At 50.4% G+C, this 15648-nt stretch overlaps 6 protein-coding genes across 6 annotated transcripts; 4 read left to right on the top strand and 2 right to left on the bottom strand.

Annotated features, from left to right (window-relative positions):
• Nucleotides 1-82: 82 nt before the first annotated feature.
• LTR84_005873 (uncharacterized protein) lies at nt 83-4591 on the top strand (the record flags this gene model as incomplete). Its single annotated transcript, XM_064849437.1, has 1 exon — nt 83-4591. One exon carries the CDS (start codon nt 83-85, stop codon nt 4589-4591), a length of 4509 nt encoding a protein of 1502 aa, XP_064703661.1.
• A 1147-nt stretch (nt 4592-5738) lies between these two features.
• LTR84_005872 (uncharacterized protein) lies at nt 5739-7224 on the top strand (the record flags this gene model as incomplete). The annotated part of the gene is made up of 2 exons (XM_064849436.1): nt 5739-6278; nt 6331-7224. The coding sequence occupies 2 exons, from the start codon at nt 5739-5741 to the stop codon at nt 7222-7224; spliced, it is 1434 nt and encodes a 477-aa protein (XP_064703660.1).
• A 721-nt stretch (nt 7225-7945) lies between these two features.
• LTR84_005871 (uncharacterized protein) lies at nt 7946-9355 on the top strand (the record flags this gene model as incomplete). Its single annotated transcript, XM_064849435.1, has 3 exons — nt 7946-8437; nt 8557-8719; nt 8787-9355. 3 exons carry the CDS (start codon nt 7946-7948, stop codon nt 9353-9355), a joined length of 1224 nt encoding a protein of 407 aa, XP_064703659.1.
• A 1143-nt stretch (nt 9356-10498) lies between these two features.
• LTR84_005870 (uncharacterized protein) lies at nt 10499-12775 on the top strand (the record flags this gene model as incomplete). Its single annotated transcript, XM_064849434.1, has 12 exons — nt 10499-10564; nt 10619-10646; nt 10699-10760; nt 10810-11000; nt 11066-11494; nt 11548-11609; nt 11664-11793; nt 11856-11995; nt 12047-12160; nt 12273-12378; nt 12468-12615; nt 12668-12775. 12 exons carry the CDS (start codon nt 10499-10501, stop codon nt 12773-12775), a joined length of 1584 nt encoding a protein of 527 aa, XP_064703658.1.
• Nucleotides 12776-12851: 76 nt separating this feature from the next.
• On the bottom strand, nt 12852-13739 carry LTR84_005869 (uncharacterized protein; the record flags this gene model as incomplete). Its single annotated transcript, XM_064849433.1, has 1 exon — nt 12852-13739. One exon carries the CDS (start codon nt 13737-13739, stop codon nt 12852-12854), a length of 888 nt encoding a protein of 295 aa, XP_064703657.1.
• A 771-nt stretch (nt 13740-14510) lies between these two features.
• Nucleotides 14511-15353, bottom strand: LTR84_005868 (uncharacterized protein; the record flags this gene model as incomplete). Its single annotated transcript, XM_064849432.1, has 3 exons — nt 14511-15125; nt 15180-15278; nt 15327-15353. The coding sequence occupies 3 exons, from the start codon at nt 15351-15353 to the stop codon at nt 14511-14513; spliced, it is 741 nt and encodes a 246-aa protein (XP_064703656.1).
• Between the last annotated feature and the right edge of the window lie 295 nt (nt 15354-15648).

Raw genomic sequence — 15648 nt, 5'->3', positions numbered from 1 at the left:
CGCTCCTTCATCCTCTCCCTCTTCTCCCTCTCCTTCGGTGAATGCGCGACGATCTATCTCCACGGAACTTCCTAGATTGAGGATGGCTTTCAGCTTCTCTAATGCCGCCGCAAGTGCCTCATCTGCGGGCTCCGCTGGCCTTCATATGAGCGACGGCCCAGAGTTGCAAGAGATCCAGACCAACAGCATTGGCTTCTCTGCCCTTAATGGCGAGGCCAAGGTCCAACTTCTTCCATCTCCATGGCCTTTGGACGACCTGCCTGCGCCCTCATCATCACTGCTATCAGTGGCATCCTCCAGAGGCCTGCTCGCCGCTGCTGGCCCTGATGCTCTTTACGTATTTTCCACATCCCAGGTTCGAGAAACCTTCCAAGCACCCGAAAGTGGTCAAGGGCGTACCCTCGAACCAGATATCGAAATCCCCATCTCTCGATTGTCACAAGTTGCGTTTTCCTCCGACGACAGCGTCCTCGTCGCATCCACCGAAGCACAGGGTGGTGTATTGGCTTTTCAAGTTGAGAGCCTCAAGAGTGGGAATTTGGAACCTGCGGTGACTATTACTACAGATGGCCAAACCCTCAGAGCCCTTGTGCCAAATCCAGATCCAGCATCGCCTGGGCTATTTGCTCTTGTCACTTCCAATGGAGGCTTGATGCTTGCAGATCTTAAAGCAGGTAGTCTGGCTTCAGGTTCCAATGGCACAGTCCTCGCAAGTAACGTCAGCTGTGTCTCTTGGAGCAATAAAGGTAAACAATTGGTTGCGGGCTTGGCAGATGGCAATGCGTTACAGTTGAAGCCTGATGGCAGTGTTGTCGCAAATATACCCAAATCAACCTCCATCCCTACAGACGTCCATGTTTCCGCCATTTCGTGGCTTGAGAATGATACCTTCTTTAACATATACACTCCAAACAGTACGAATGACGGCAACCAACCATCCGAGTACTACATCATCACCCGGGATCCAAAGCAATCGACGTTCACTTTCGAGAAGCTACCCGAGGTCTTGTTACCTTTTGGTATGGAGCGCCTACCCTCTGCGCATTTCATATCAAGACTCAGAGGGTTTCAGCCAAGTTTGCAGGAACTCCTGCTGTTGACAGCCACAAGCTCAACCGACGTGGGCCTGGTAACTAGAACAACCAAGCCCCTGTCAGAAGAGGGTGTTGTGGCCCCAGCATTCACCACCACCATGATCGAGGAGGACACACGACGTGCACAACTACCGATATCTTCTGACCAACAAGATACCTCGCCAATAGGCATGGCAATCGACCTTTCGAGTACGGAAAAGGTCCCAAATCCCATTCCATCCGACCCAGAAATCCTGGAAACTACAGGTCCCGTCCCGAATCTGATCATCTTGAACAATGAAGGTATACTGGTATCATGGTGGGTCATTCATAATGATTCAGTACGGGAGAAGACTACATATCCTGGTTTCGCTACTGTCGAGGCTCTTCAGCAAGGAGTAACTAGTAAGACCAGCACCCTTTCCCAAACGCCAGCAGCACCCCCAACAACAGCGACTACCAATGCGAGTCCATTTGCGAAGCCTAGTTTTGGCGCTCCTTCTGCCCAGTCAACCTTTGGGAACATCACGACCCCGGCTTTTGGCACTTCCTCCCCTATCGGATCAGCGAAGCCGTCATGGACATCAACAGGCTTTGGTTCGGGAACGGGAACGGGAACGGGGACGGGGACAGGAACAGGTGCTTCTAGTGCACCAAGCTTTGGTCAAACAGCCTTTGGTGGTACTTCTTCACCAGCTTTTGGTTCATCCAGTGCTCTGGGTAAACCCTCAGTCTTTGGCCAAACGGCTTCCCCAGGCATCGGTGCTTCCACATTTGGTCAACCTTCACCCTTTGGGTCCAATGTGAAAGCCAGTCCTTTCGGTGCGGCTGGTGCAACGTCTACACAATCTGGCTTTTCATCTTTCTCCAACGCGAGCGGACTCTCTCCATTCGGGGGAGCTCAAGCAGATCAGAACTCCAAGAGTCCATTTGGCACAGCGTCTGGAAAGATTGGATTCGGACAACCATCATCAGGAAATATCTTTGGTGCAAACACGGCTTCCACGTCTCCATTTACTGCCGCCAAACCGATTGGCTCGACGGGATTCAGAGGCTCGAGTGGAGCTTTCAAAATCCAGTCGTCGTTCCAAGGGGATGGTAGCGCAAAGGATGATGGACCGAAACCAGATCAGCTGAGTGGATTTGGTTTCGGAACCTCTTTGGACGACATGATCAATGACAGCAACGATGCTCTGTCGCCCACTCACGATCGAGAATCAGAGATGGGTGATGAGACCAGTAAGGGCGACTCGGATTCTGCAAGAGGAGAGGATGGTCCTTCCAGCCAACCACCAGGGCCACTGGTCACACCTCCTGCTACGCTCAACCAACCCAAAACTACTCCAGCTCCACCACTGTCAAATCTTTTCGGCAATGCGAGCAATCAAACCACCACTCCTCTACCACCACCGACTAGTTCTGGATGGTCTTTTGGTGCACTTCCTTCGACGACGCCGAAAGAGACGCCTGCACCTTCCCACATAACTCTATTTGGGACAAAAACGAGCAGCGATGACACACCTGCGAATGTGCAAAAGAGTCAACCATCCAACACGTTTGAGGTGTTGAAGAAAGCGCCAGAGATCAAACAGGAACCTCCAAGTGATGACGAGTCCGTGGACTTGAACGCTGTGCCTGAGGCTCCTCTCCCACCAGATCCAATGAGCAAGCCCTTATATATTGCAGGAGATACCTCAGTTTCCTCAATTGCATCAAAGACGCCACCCGATGATGCACCATTGCCCCCGGAATCTCCATCCTCCACAAGTAAACATGATGATGTACCATTACCCCCAGACTTCTTGTCTTCTGCCAAGCAAACAGATGAAGGGCGGTTCCAGGAGTTACCTAGTGACGGCGAGGAGGAAGGAGATGAAGAAGACTTCAGCTCAGACTTCGAAGGCAGTGGAGAGGAGGTCGCTGAAAAATCTAGTCAACAGGAAGACGGTGTCGACGAGCAGCAGGAACAATTACAAACATCCCCCGAGAGCTCCTTTAAGAGTGGAGACCGGAGCGCCGAAATCAGTCCTACTGGTGGCTTGTTCACCAAAGTGACTGCGACCAGTTTTGGCTCGAAGAATGCTCGGCCTCTTTTTGGTGAGGTTGGACGATCAGGACCAATATTCCCTCCACCAAAGCCTCACGAGAGCCCTCGGTCTCCTTCGCCGGTGAGGAACGTATTCCCAGTTGATGGACTGCGTGTCGATGCATCCAGGTCTGTTAGTGCACCGGCCCATCCACGATCTGTCATTGATCAGCGAAAAGCCGAGTATCAACAGTCAGCCCTTGCGATGCAAGCTTCCAGGATCAAGGAAGAGGAAGTCGCGAAAGAGAAGGCACGGCGGGACGAAGCAATTCGACGGAAAGCCCAGGAAGAAGAAGAACAGCTTGCTACGCTGCAGGATGATGAAGACGACAGATTGAGACAAGAACTCGAGAGACCAATAAACCCAACGCCGAATCTTGATGACTTTATGACATACCAGCCAAAGGCACCGGAAGACACAACGAAAACTGGGATCCCTGCGCAAATCGAGCGGCTTTATTCTGACATCAATTCGATGATTTACACTCTGGGAATCAACGTGCGCTCGCTAAAATCATTCATGCAATATCAACAACCGGAAGTTACCAATCAATCGTGGCCTAGTGTACTCAAGTCAGAGACACCGATGGACGCGTTGAATGACGAATGGTTATTGGGTGATATAAAGCGTCTGCATGAAGGACAGGTAGTTCTATCGACTACTCTGGAGCAAGGGCAAATCGACGGATTCAGCGAGAAGCTGCAGCAATGCCAACAACTTCTTGGTCACAATTTGTTTGAACTCCGAGCAAAGTTGACGTCTATCAAAAAGTCTCTCAGTGCTTTGACGAGTGAAGATACCAGCATGAATGCACCACTCTCTGCAGAGCAGTCGTCGATTCAAAACGATCTTCGTCGAGCTTCCGCGTCGGTCCAGTCGAAGCTCGTGCAAGTGGAAGACAGTATTGTCATTCTTCGGGCTAAGCTCGCCGAGACTGGCGCATCTGAGGTGTCGAATCCAAGATCTAGCACATTCGGAAGAACACCGTCTCAGAGAAAACCTACAGTTGAAGCAGTGACAAAGACAGTCGGAAAGATGATGGCCATGGCAGAACAGAAGAGTGCAGATATCGACCTACTTGAGAGCCAGTTGAAGAAATTGGGATTGTCGTCAACCACCGCATCGACTACCACTAATGGCGAAAGACTCAACGGTGGCAATGCCATTTCAACGCCACAAAGATTGCGTCGCTCGGTCAACGCGGTCACACCAGCAAGCGCTGGCAGTGTTTATCAAACACCAGATTCGAAGTTTTCGAGTAGTGTCCGCTCACATCGAGGATTCCGGGCTAGCCAGAATGGTGGATCTGTGGTATTCTCGTCTGAGGATCGGGAACGATGGCAGGCACAAGCGCTTCGCAAGAAGGAGACGGCTGCATTACTCAAGCGTGTCTTGAATGAAAAGCGAAAGCAAAACGCTATCAAGACCTGATCGAATGCTGGACAGCCATTTGAGTGGACTAACAGAGATGAATGTACACCTATTGGAAACTACTGGTGTACCTTGAAGGTATGATGCTGGTTTGACGGTAGATAGCTGTATTGTATGTAGTGTTAATGAGAATAGGATGCGCGAATGTTCATTCATGTACTCGTGCATAAAGTTGAAAACAAAACCCTGACTCGAAGTGATGCACCACATACAAAATCAATGACTCGCTGCGGATACCAAGGCCTGCCTGAATCACGTGAGGAAGCTAATATCTTGGCACAGGCGGCAAGCGAAATCTCCTCTTTCTGGTCGCAACCTCCCCAGTGGAAGCAGAGATACAATCACTTCAAAGACACCTGGGGTCGCTTCTCCATCATTCAGATCATTGTTCATCGTCGACATTTGCACCTGATTGTGTCGTCGCAGCAGTCGCTTTATGTCAAACACTCGGTAGAAGTTACTCCAACTTCACACGCTCGTTTTGGCATCTGTCAATTTCCCCTGCAAAACCCGCAAAGTGAATTGAACATCCACTCCACCTCGGTTTACTTCTACTTCTAACTCCCTGCTTCTTCCTCCTTGTCAATCATCGACGACCACACCTGCGCCTGCTTCTCCTCTACTCAAGGGCCTCTTGCTCTTGGTTGTTGTTCTCCTGAGTTAAGTACGAGGCTCGTTGTTATTCCTGCGCCGCGAAGGAAAAGGGAAACAAAGTCTGGGTCATCGTCCGGTCACCTCACCATCTGCTCCTGGAAAGCGTTGTTATTTTCAACCTGACTTGAATCATCTCCTCCATCCATCTCTTCAAGCATCCTCCACCTCATCTATCCTTTCCTGCATTCCTCCGACCTCCACAGAGCACTTACATTCAATCATCCAACCCTCTCTTCGAGAGCCCGAGTTCTCCACACACCTTTTCCAGTTCCAACCCTCCCACCTTCACAGTCCTTTCTCGCATTTGGTCCCTCCGAAATCCTCTCCTCTGCACCAGCACCTTTTCTTTGGGGTTTCCCTCTGGTGTACATAATACTCGAGATCAATAATAAATCAATTTTGAGATCCATCTACACTTGACATTGCAAGTGTCCACTCCACCCCTTGTCCAAGGTCACGCGACATGTCTGCTTCACCCTCATCCACCACTGCAATGGCTTCGACAAAAAGACCATTGGAAGATCCATCCTCCCCCTCCGCCCCGACTGACTTACCAGAGGCCAAACGTCCCGCGCTGGACAAAATGGTCAAGGAGGAGCCTCCTTCTGAAGGAATTGAACCTGGATCCACTTTCAGCGCCGAAGACTTTAAACCTGTCCAAGGACATGCCTTACCACCTATGCCCGTCACAAACGGATCGGCAGAGGCGCAAAACGACCTGCCTACTCCTATTGGTACTAATGGTACCCTGCCAGCGCTTCCCTCTGATGTGCAGCCAATTCTCTCTACAGCCTCCCAAAATGAGCGCGTTGTGCCTGATGTTCAGGGAATGCCTACACAAGACGAGACAAATTGGATTCACATTCGAGCGGTTATTTCCAGTGCGGAAGCGGCAACCTGCATCGGCAAAGGCGGAGAAAATGTGACTCAGATTCGTAAACTCTCTGGCGCCAAGTGTACCGTTAGCGACTATTCACGCGGTGCCGTCGAGCGTATTCTGACTGTTAGTGGTGCACAAGATGCTGTGGCAAAGGTAACATTGTCCTTGAATCCATTTCTATTACCGGAGTACTGACTCGAATCAGGCATTTGGCTTGATTATTCGAACTCTCAACAATGAACCTCTCGAAGCACCGTCCACAGCTCAATCCAAAACTTACCCTCTCCGACTACTCATTCCCCACATCCTGATCGGATCCATCATTGGCAAGTCTGGAGTTCGCATACGTGAGATCCAGGAAGCATCAGGTGCACGTCTCAATGCTTCTGATGCGTGTCTACCACTTTCAACCGAACGGTCACTGGTGGTTCTTGGAGTGGCTGATGCTGTGCATATTGCCACATATTATGTAGCCGTTACACTCGTTGAACAACTCACCGAGCGCTTTGGTGGGCCCGCAGCGTCTTCATACGCCACAAGAAGTGGAGGACCTGCTGGTGTCGTCCCTGGCGGCATGCAAGTGGTGCCTTACGTCCCACAACCCGCTGGTGGTCAATTTGGACATCCCGAGTCGTACAAGAAGCATAATACACACCCTCCCCAGCGTCTGCCGCCTCAACCGTATGGGGCACCGCAGTTACCTGGTCCGGCCCACCAAGCATACCCACAACATCCTCAGCCGTATCCTGCCAGTGCAGTTCCAACTCCACGGACTCCAAGCTATGGTGGTGCACCCCAACATGCGGCTCCTTATGGACAGATGCCTCCCCAACCTGGACCACACGGCCAAGCAGCTCAACCTCCCCATGCCATGCCAGGACAGCCCATTACCCAGCAGATTTACATTCCGAACGACATGGTGGGCGCTATCATCGGTAAAGGAGGTGCCAAGATCAATGAAATTCGACATCTGAGTGGCAGCGTTATCAAGATCAACGAGCCACAAGACAATAGCAACGAACGATTAGTGACCATCACCGGTACTCAAGAGTGCAATCAGATGGCATTGTATATGCTCTATTCGAGACTCGGTCAGTAACCTTTTTTCCACGCCTTGATTGATAACAGCTAACATCAACGCAGAGAGCGAAAAACACCGCATTTAAAGGCCAGCTATGTCCGTGTTGAAAGAGAGGGACAAGTCGGTGACGGAAGTTGAAATTGGCACTTGAAGCGGCGTGAACGCTAATGCCAATGTGGCTATAAAGTCATTGGCATCGAAGCAAGCTGTTTTTCATCCTCACTATCGGTATCGGTATCGTTATCTCCGGCGCCTTCAAGGCACTGGTGACGGACGTGATAGGTCTCGGTTTGATATGGTGCCACCCATGTTCTTCAAGCCAAGACACGTGATTGGCTCAACTTCTTCGAAATTAAGAAGCAAAGAAATACGCAAGTCCAGTGGAGTGGCATGGATTTCTCCGAGATAGTTTAGTTTCCTTGATGATAGCTACTACTCGCATGTATCACAATAGAAGAATTAAGGGATTTCCCCTACTTAGCACTCTATCATACGTCACGATTTCAAGATCTCCTCTCAACTGGAAGTTGAAGAATTCAAACACAGCGGGGCCGGTCCAAAATGTGGTGGGGCTGCCACCCATTGTTCTTTGGCTGGCAAGGTCAAGAAATCTACTTGGCCCATTCCAACCAAGTTCTGTCGCACAATTGAGACATTGATCTTTGGACCTTTGAAACTCGTTCTAGGGCTAATCTCACCTCGAAGGACAGTTAGCTAGTAACGCATAACCCCGCCAAACATGGCCAGTCGCACGCTACACCACGCGCCACCCTTTCGGGCCGAGCATATGGGCTCGTTACTGCGTCCCCAAGACCTTCTCGATGTCAGAGCAAGGATCCGGGATGAAGATACTTCCCCTGAGCAGGCGGGGCTCCCCGCTGTTGAGAAGAAGGCTGTCGGCAACATCGTCAAAACCCAACTCGACCTGGGATACAAGGGTGTCGGCAGTGGAGAGTTCAACAGAACCCGATTCTGGGGCCTCTTCTGGGACGAACTTGATGGCACGATTCGTCTACAGGATGCCGATGCTAGCATGTTCCGTCTCTATCACCCTGATGTCGTCAGTCTGATTGAAAAAGACCGCAAGGTCATGCCTGGTGATTCGGTTATTGCGGGCACCAAAATCCGACATAATGGCACCGAATCAAATTTGCATGAGTTGAAACTCGTGCAAGAGTTTGTCCCCAAAGAGGAGTGGGGCAATATCAAGCTTACCATGATCACACCGGCGGTAAGTGGTGTTTGAAGTTCACACCAGATGTCCCAGCCGCAAGTGTTGCACACGGCTCGGTGGAGCATTTGATTACCCGCCGATAGCTTGAGATGTCACTGACTTGTTTGATACTGCAGTGGTTCCATATGAGATACAAGCAGGGCAAAGCATACACTCCAGAGGCATATACTAGCGAAGCTGAATACTTCAAGGACGTGGCTGCTGCTTATGCGCGGGAGTTGGAGGTCCTCTATGAAGCGGGACTAAGAAACGTCCAATTCGACGACCCAGGTCTTGCTTGTCAGTGAATCTCCTTCACACCAATTCCAAGTCTCATGAGGAAATATTGACCTCCTTTACCCCTTAGATTTCTGCTCAAACCAATTCCGCGACGGTTGGGCCGCCGACAAGGACAATGTCGGCACCGTCGACGACCTACTCGACGCCTACATCAAACTCTACAACGACTCACTCGCCAACATTCCCTCGGACCTACACACAGGCGTGCACCTGTGCCGCGGTAACTTCATAGGCGGGCGCCATTTCGCTGAGGGAGCCTACGACATCATCGCCAGCAAGCTGTTCCAGAACCTCAACGTTGACACCTTCTACCTAGAGTACGACACGGAGCGAGCTGGTGGCTTCGAGCCCCTGAAGTATCTCCCCAAGAACAAGAATGTCATTATTGGCGCGATCAGTACCAAGTTGCGCAAGTTGGAAGATAAAGAGGAAATCAAGCAGAGGATTTATAAGGCTGCTGATGTCGTGGCCGAAGGGTCTAAGCAAACGCGCGAAGAGGCCCTCAAGCGTATCGGCCTCAGTCCTCAATGCGGATTTAGTACCCACGAGAGTGGGTATCCTCTTAGCGATGAGGATCAATCTGCCAAGTTGGCTTTGATCAGGGAGATTGCAGATGAGATTTGGGGTGAGCCATAGGCGGGATATGGTATTGCTAGCACTCGAATACCATGAGCGTCAGCCGGGGTCGCTATTCAGTGGCAACGGCCGCAATAATCTCACGGATCCAATTGCATGGAATATCAATTGCGAGATATCATGACACGGGAACAAGAAAGGCATCTATTGGATGGGGTCGACCACCGACTCGAAAAGGTTGCATAGCATTCTTCAACACGCTATGGACAGGCATTTGGTCTGGTGTGGTGAGCTCCAGATTCAACACGGAATACGAAAAGCATGATACAGCTGCGAAATCATTGAATATATATTTGCACGTCCCTTGACTCAAGGCGAGATCTGAGATTCAGCCTCGCCCAACAACTGCAATTCTCGATAAGCTCTATAGTAGCGAGACTCTATCGAGACCACCATGCAATCCACTAGGTCAGTACCTTTGTATCCGGCCACGAAAAGGGCTGATATACCCTGGAAGCCCGAGCTCTCGCTCAACCTTTCTCCGAACTCCCGGTGGCTTCGCTTCTTAGTGTCTTGGTGGTGGAGCTTAGAGGATCTTGATGTGACTTCTCCTCACTTTTCTCACCCCCATTCCCCCACAGTCACCGTTTCCCCCACGGGTTGCCCATCATCACCATCAGTGTTCCTCCCCTTTAAACTACTATGTCATATGTCATAGTCTACCACACCGTTCCCTGGTGGCCAAAAAGCCCTTTGGTTGTCGCTGATCCTGGTGATTCGGCTACACGTCCGACGAGCCGTAGCCATATGACTTGATATTCGGTGCCGTCATAGCCGATATGAATTTCCAGGCATGCATCCTTTGATGATAGAAAGCACCAATCCCTCGTGGACTTTCGCCCAGTTCAATGTCGAACTCGCTGCTTGTTACCCCGATTAAGGCATGTCACAGCTAGACTCTTCCGTAGTCTGTCAGCAACGTGGTCCCGGAGGGGATGATAGCCCTGCCTGACTGATCGGCATAGAGACCGATGGAAACCCCAAATTCCCTGTTGATGATCATTGCCTGTTATTAATCCGTCTCTTCCCTCGGCGTGCGCCTTGTTATGTCTTATTGTGTCGATGCTATCTTGACATCTGAACTCTCTTCCTACACCTTCAGCTCTCGCAATCGAGTGAAATATTGTTCAATCTTTCAACAACATGGGTGGACCAGGAGCGTATACGTTGGGCGTGTCCCTGTTTGCAGCCATTGGCACTTTTCTCTTTGTGAGTATGCTAGTTTTTCACGATTTTGTTCGTGCTAACGTTGACCGAATGCAGGGTTTCGACACGGGCATTGCGACCACCAGTTAGCCCACTCTCGTTCAAGTACTTTGTGATCGAAACTAACAAGCTTACAGCAATTGCGCATCAGTCGTGGATAGATTATATGCAGCATCCTTCTAAAGGCCTGACGGGAGCTGTAAGTCTGGATCCCCTGGGACTGTCATAGCCACTAACATCACGGCTAGGTGGTTGCTATCTACATTGCGGGTGAGGCTGTTGGGGCTCTTGTTCAAACGGCAATTGGAGACCAACTTGGTCGCATTCGGTTCATGCAATTGATGTGTATCATCGTAACCATTGGAACATCAATTCAGACTGGCGCAGTCAATATCGGCATGTTTCTGGCTGGTCGTTTTATTGCTGGATTTGCTGTCGGGTGAGTCTTCAACTGCTCATGATCCAGCATGAGTCCTTGCTGGCAAGCGTCTGACCTCATCCCAGTGGAATGGTGGCCACCGTTCCCATATATCTCAGTGAGATCTCTGCTCCGCGCAGCCGTGGCTTGATCGGCGGAATCTCAGGATGCGGTATCAGTCTAGGTACCATGGCCTCCAACTGGGTCGGGTTTGCTTGCAGCTATGCTCCATACGGCGCCGTGCAGTGGCGTCTCCCATTAGCAATCCAAATCCCTTGGGGCATCATCTTATTCATCGGCCTAGCAACCTTCATGCCAAACTCGCCTCGCATGTTGATTCGTCAGGACAAGATCGAGGAAGCCCGTGCTCAGTTCATCAATATCCGACGAGATTTGAGCTCGCACGAGGCTCGAGAAGAATTCACTCTCATGCATGCGCAAATCGAGTTTGAGAAGAAGCGAGAAATCAAGTCGCTTGGGGAGATCTTCAAGCTCTTCAGGCATCGTGCGCTTGTGTGAGTGTTTGTTAAACTCCGTCGATTAGGATCTATGCTAATGAATATGCCAGGTCCATTGCTGTGCAGACCATGACCAGTCTTACTGGTGTGAATGTGATCCAGTACTACCAAAGTAACTATTTGGTGAAATCCTAAACACGCATTACCTAACTAACACGATCGACAGCAATTCTCTACAAATCTCTCGGTATCAACTCTCATATGATTTTAGCTTTAGCCTCAATTTATGGAACTTGTGCATTCGTGTCAAATGTACTCACCACAAGATATATACTCGACTCATGGGGTCGCAGACCGTATGAATCCCTTGTCACTATTACTCTTTTCGTGAACACAAGATACTGACCAAGTTCAACAGCATGATTTTAACCGGTCTCGCGGCAGTCGTTGTCATCGAAATTTATGCTTCCGTCATGCAACGAGAGTTTCAAAATACCGACAACAAAGTGGGCAAAGGTTTTGCCGTTCTGGGAATTTACCTTTTCGTCATTTTCTACTGTGAGATGTGATTTCTCCGAGTGTAAGACGCTCGATGCTAACGGATGATAGATGGAATGCTTAACAGCACTACCTGGTTGTATGGCGCAGAAGTCCTTCCTATCGCTCTTCGGTCAAAGGTCATGGGACTCGCTGCAGCTTCACACTTTATCGTTAATGTTGGAAGTAAGTTGACTTGTGCACAATCGCGATTGCCGCATAGCTACCTTCAGTTCTGCTGAACTACCATCCCGAGTCGTGATGTGAGAGTAAGACGCTGACCATAATGATGATACAGTCACAGAGGCTGGACCCAGCGCCTTCGCTAACATCCACGAAAACTACTATTACGTCTTCGTGTCTTGTTCATTCTTCTTCCTGGTGATCGCATACTTCTATTTCCCGTAAGTTTGCCCAATTCCCTATGCGCATCGAAGTTGAGACCGTGAATTTCATTGTAAGGTTTGAGCTAATAATTCACTATGCAATATAGTGAGACGAAGCAGAAGACTCTCGAAGAGATTGCAGCAGCATTTGGTGACAAGGTTGTTCTGATCACTGAGAACGATGTGGCTGCCGAAGAGGCTGTCATTGCTGACAAGGTCGACGAGATGCAGGTCGAGGAGGCTCAGACCCGGAAGGTTTGAGTCTTTGAGTGGTGTTAGATATCAAGGGCAGCAGACTTGCTTCAAGAAAGTGCAGGCATGCGCTCCTTACGATGAACGTTATGGTTATCCCATCAGGAACTACCAGAACTGGGAGAATGTTGCCTTCAAAAATGCTACAGCACGTATGAAGTAGATAGTACAGTATGACAGGATTGGCATGATGGTTCTGTGAAATGGATGATTGTTAAACCCGGTCGATCCAGCCTTCCTCATTTCTCAACCTCGGCGATAAAAGCCAGCAACTCCTTCGAAGCCACCTCGGGCTGTTCCTCCAGAATATAATGCCCGCAATCCTCGATTTCTAGATATCTTGACTTCTCCCTCTCCTCCGTCAATTCAAGTACACCCTCCATCAACCTTCCCGCCGCTTGAGCCCCACCGACCGTCAAGACCGGCACCTTCAACATCCCCTTCGCTTTGATCTCGCGGTTATCCTTCATGACCTCGGGAATGGCCCGATAATATGCAAAACCTGCACTCATCCCGCCTTTCCGCGAATAACACTCAACATAGCGATCGCGCTTCGTGGCCGTGATGCGCTCCGGATGCACGGATTTCTTATCGAACAGCCAATCTAGCACAGCACGCTCGCGCCCCTGGGTGAGGATCTCCGGCAGCTCCGGCAGGCGGTTGAAACTGAACTGCCACAGCTTCATGTTCGGCGCGTCCGGCAGCGGGTATTCTGGCAGCGGAAAGAGACCCGGCGTGATGCCGTCGAGGAACGTTACGCTGACGAGCGATGAGCTGTACTGTGGGTGAGCGGCCCATGGGTAGGCGACCCACGCGCCGACGTCGTGACCGACTAGGTGATATTTGGTGGAGGTGCCGAGGTAACTGGCTACGGCGGATGCGAGGATGCTACTGATGGTTTTGGTGGTGTAGCCTGTCGTGCTGGGCGAGGAGTCGCCGAGGCCGGGGAGGTCGAGAGCTAACACATGGTGGGATTTCGAGAGGGGTGGGAGCATCTCGCTGTATGCTTCGGCGGTTTGCGGCCAGCCTGACAGGCAGACTATGGGCGTGCCGGACGTGTTGGTGCCGGCGACGAGGGCGTTGATGCCATTGCTGAGCGCCTTCCTCACATACGGTAGTCCTGCCATGTTTGATCCTGTGGTTGGTGATATTGGTGATTTCGCGGTGGTAGATAAGTCTACCCCGGACACATGAATGCTTTTTATACTTGGTGGAATTCTCCGCTGAGAATCTGCCAAATCCATCAGTATTTGGAGACTTCATTCGCCAACAACATCCATGATTGATCGACACAGGCTTAGATATGCCTAACGACCGTATGATACCAGCGGTACGAAGTCCGCAACGCTCGCAAATCACTTACTAATTGAGTGCGTATTTTGGATCAGAATCATTGCTCTCTATGTACGAGGAATCGGTTCAGCCTTGCGTGGAATAATCATTTTCCGGGGCGAGTCCGGAGCCTTTGTACGAATTCCTCGTTATCCAAGTTCCAAGTTCCCACAGATCGACATGTGCAAGGCGTTCTACCTTCCCCATCCGTGGCACGTTGTTGAATGTCGCAGTACTTATTTGGGAGTATTCGTTATTGCTCAAGTACCACCTTTGCTGACTCACTGCTTGGGGGTTGTCCGAGAGTTGCATAAGCACCGACGATATGAGAAAGTCCACTTTACTTCAAGCTTAAAAGTTGTTCGAAAGCTGTAGCCGTTAGTACTGATTCTTGAATCATAATTCGTGATCCAGGCTGGTCACGTGCTCCTGTCTTCATGATCTAAATTGGAATGAAATGTATTTCTGTACACAGGCCTGTGTGATGGCCGATTTAGTAACTGCTTAATGCTTCCTGTATTGGTTAAGGTCGTTTTGGCCGCCGCTCGAAAGATCAAAGAACTGCTCTATTTGCCCTTGGACACCAAATTTTCAACTTTTTGTCGTGCTTCGTATGTAGTATCGTCGGCCCAGTTCGCCGCGTATTGAGCATGTGTTCTTGCCTGTCTCCAACTCTCCTTCACGAAGCCACTGATCTGCGCATGCGTCTCACTCACGACAGGGACTTTCTTTTCGTATTCCCAAATCAGATCCGAGGTGTTTCGCATGGTAACTGGAATCAAGAACCAGCCTGCTGTTATTCCGACGGCCAAGGGTGTCGCTGCTCTCAGGAATATGCCACGGTTTCTCGATACTATTGAACCGGCAAGTGTTGCGACAAGGACGTATATACCACCGGGTAGGAGCTGTTCTCCAGTTTCTGGTGCCGGAGCTAGGGATGCGACTGTGTTGGCGAAATTTGTCTCTTTACGGAAAGCCCACGTGAGGAAGTCGTTTGTGGCGTTCTCGACAGTGAGCGACTGGTCGAAAATGAAAAGTCGAGCCCGTTTTACTTGTTCCGTTAAGCGGTCGGTGGGTGTGGGAGACTTTGGGTTGGGTGTAGAACCAGGTGAGGTGGGAGATGGTTTCGGGGTCGTGGGCGCTACAGGATAGGGAGAGTATATAGGTTTCTTGTCGGGAAGCTGGATTCGATGTCAGAAGATACTCCGGGAGTGTCTCGGGGTACTTGGTCGTACTTCATCTTCTGCTGGAGCTTCAGCAAACGCCGTGCGAAATAAGAAAGGGTTTTGAGTGACGGCAGCTCCTCCCACCATCAGCACTGCGGCTCGCCTGGACTGTTGAGAACGTTAGAGACCGGAGTCGATCATGGCAGTCGTACTTACAATCCGCATCGCTCCTAATCGCGTCATAATTGGTGAGTTGAGATTCTGGTGAGCTGGTGGTCTGCTCTCAGAAAACATTCCGATGAACCCCAATCGAGGTTCGCAGAGCATGGGCCTTGGCAGCTCCGGGACCGGAAAAACTTTCCGCAAGCACGCCGCTTTTAATTGAATACCTAGGTTTGAATCTTACCCGTCTTGAGATGTATCGATCACGGATAGCAATCCCAAGGATTGGGTTTGGAATTCTCTCCTGCATTCTTATCGCGATTCACAGTCCAACAGTTACGATCAGCGCGGTTCATGAATTCTATTACTTGCTTCC

Source organism: Exophiala bonariae (genome assembly GCF_035927105.1).
Source record: "Exophiala bonariae strain CCFEE 5792 chromosome Unknown scaffold_22, whole genome shotgun sequence".
Lineage (NCBI taxonomy): Eukaryota > Fungi > Ascomycota > Eurotiomycetes > Chaetothyriales > Herpotrichiellaceae > Exophiala > Exophiala bonariae.
Note: the sequence above shows the minus strand (reverse complement) of the source record. Positions and strands in the feature narration are given on the sequence as shown.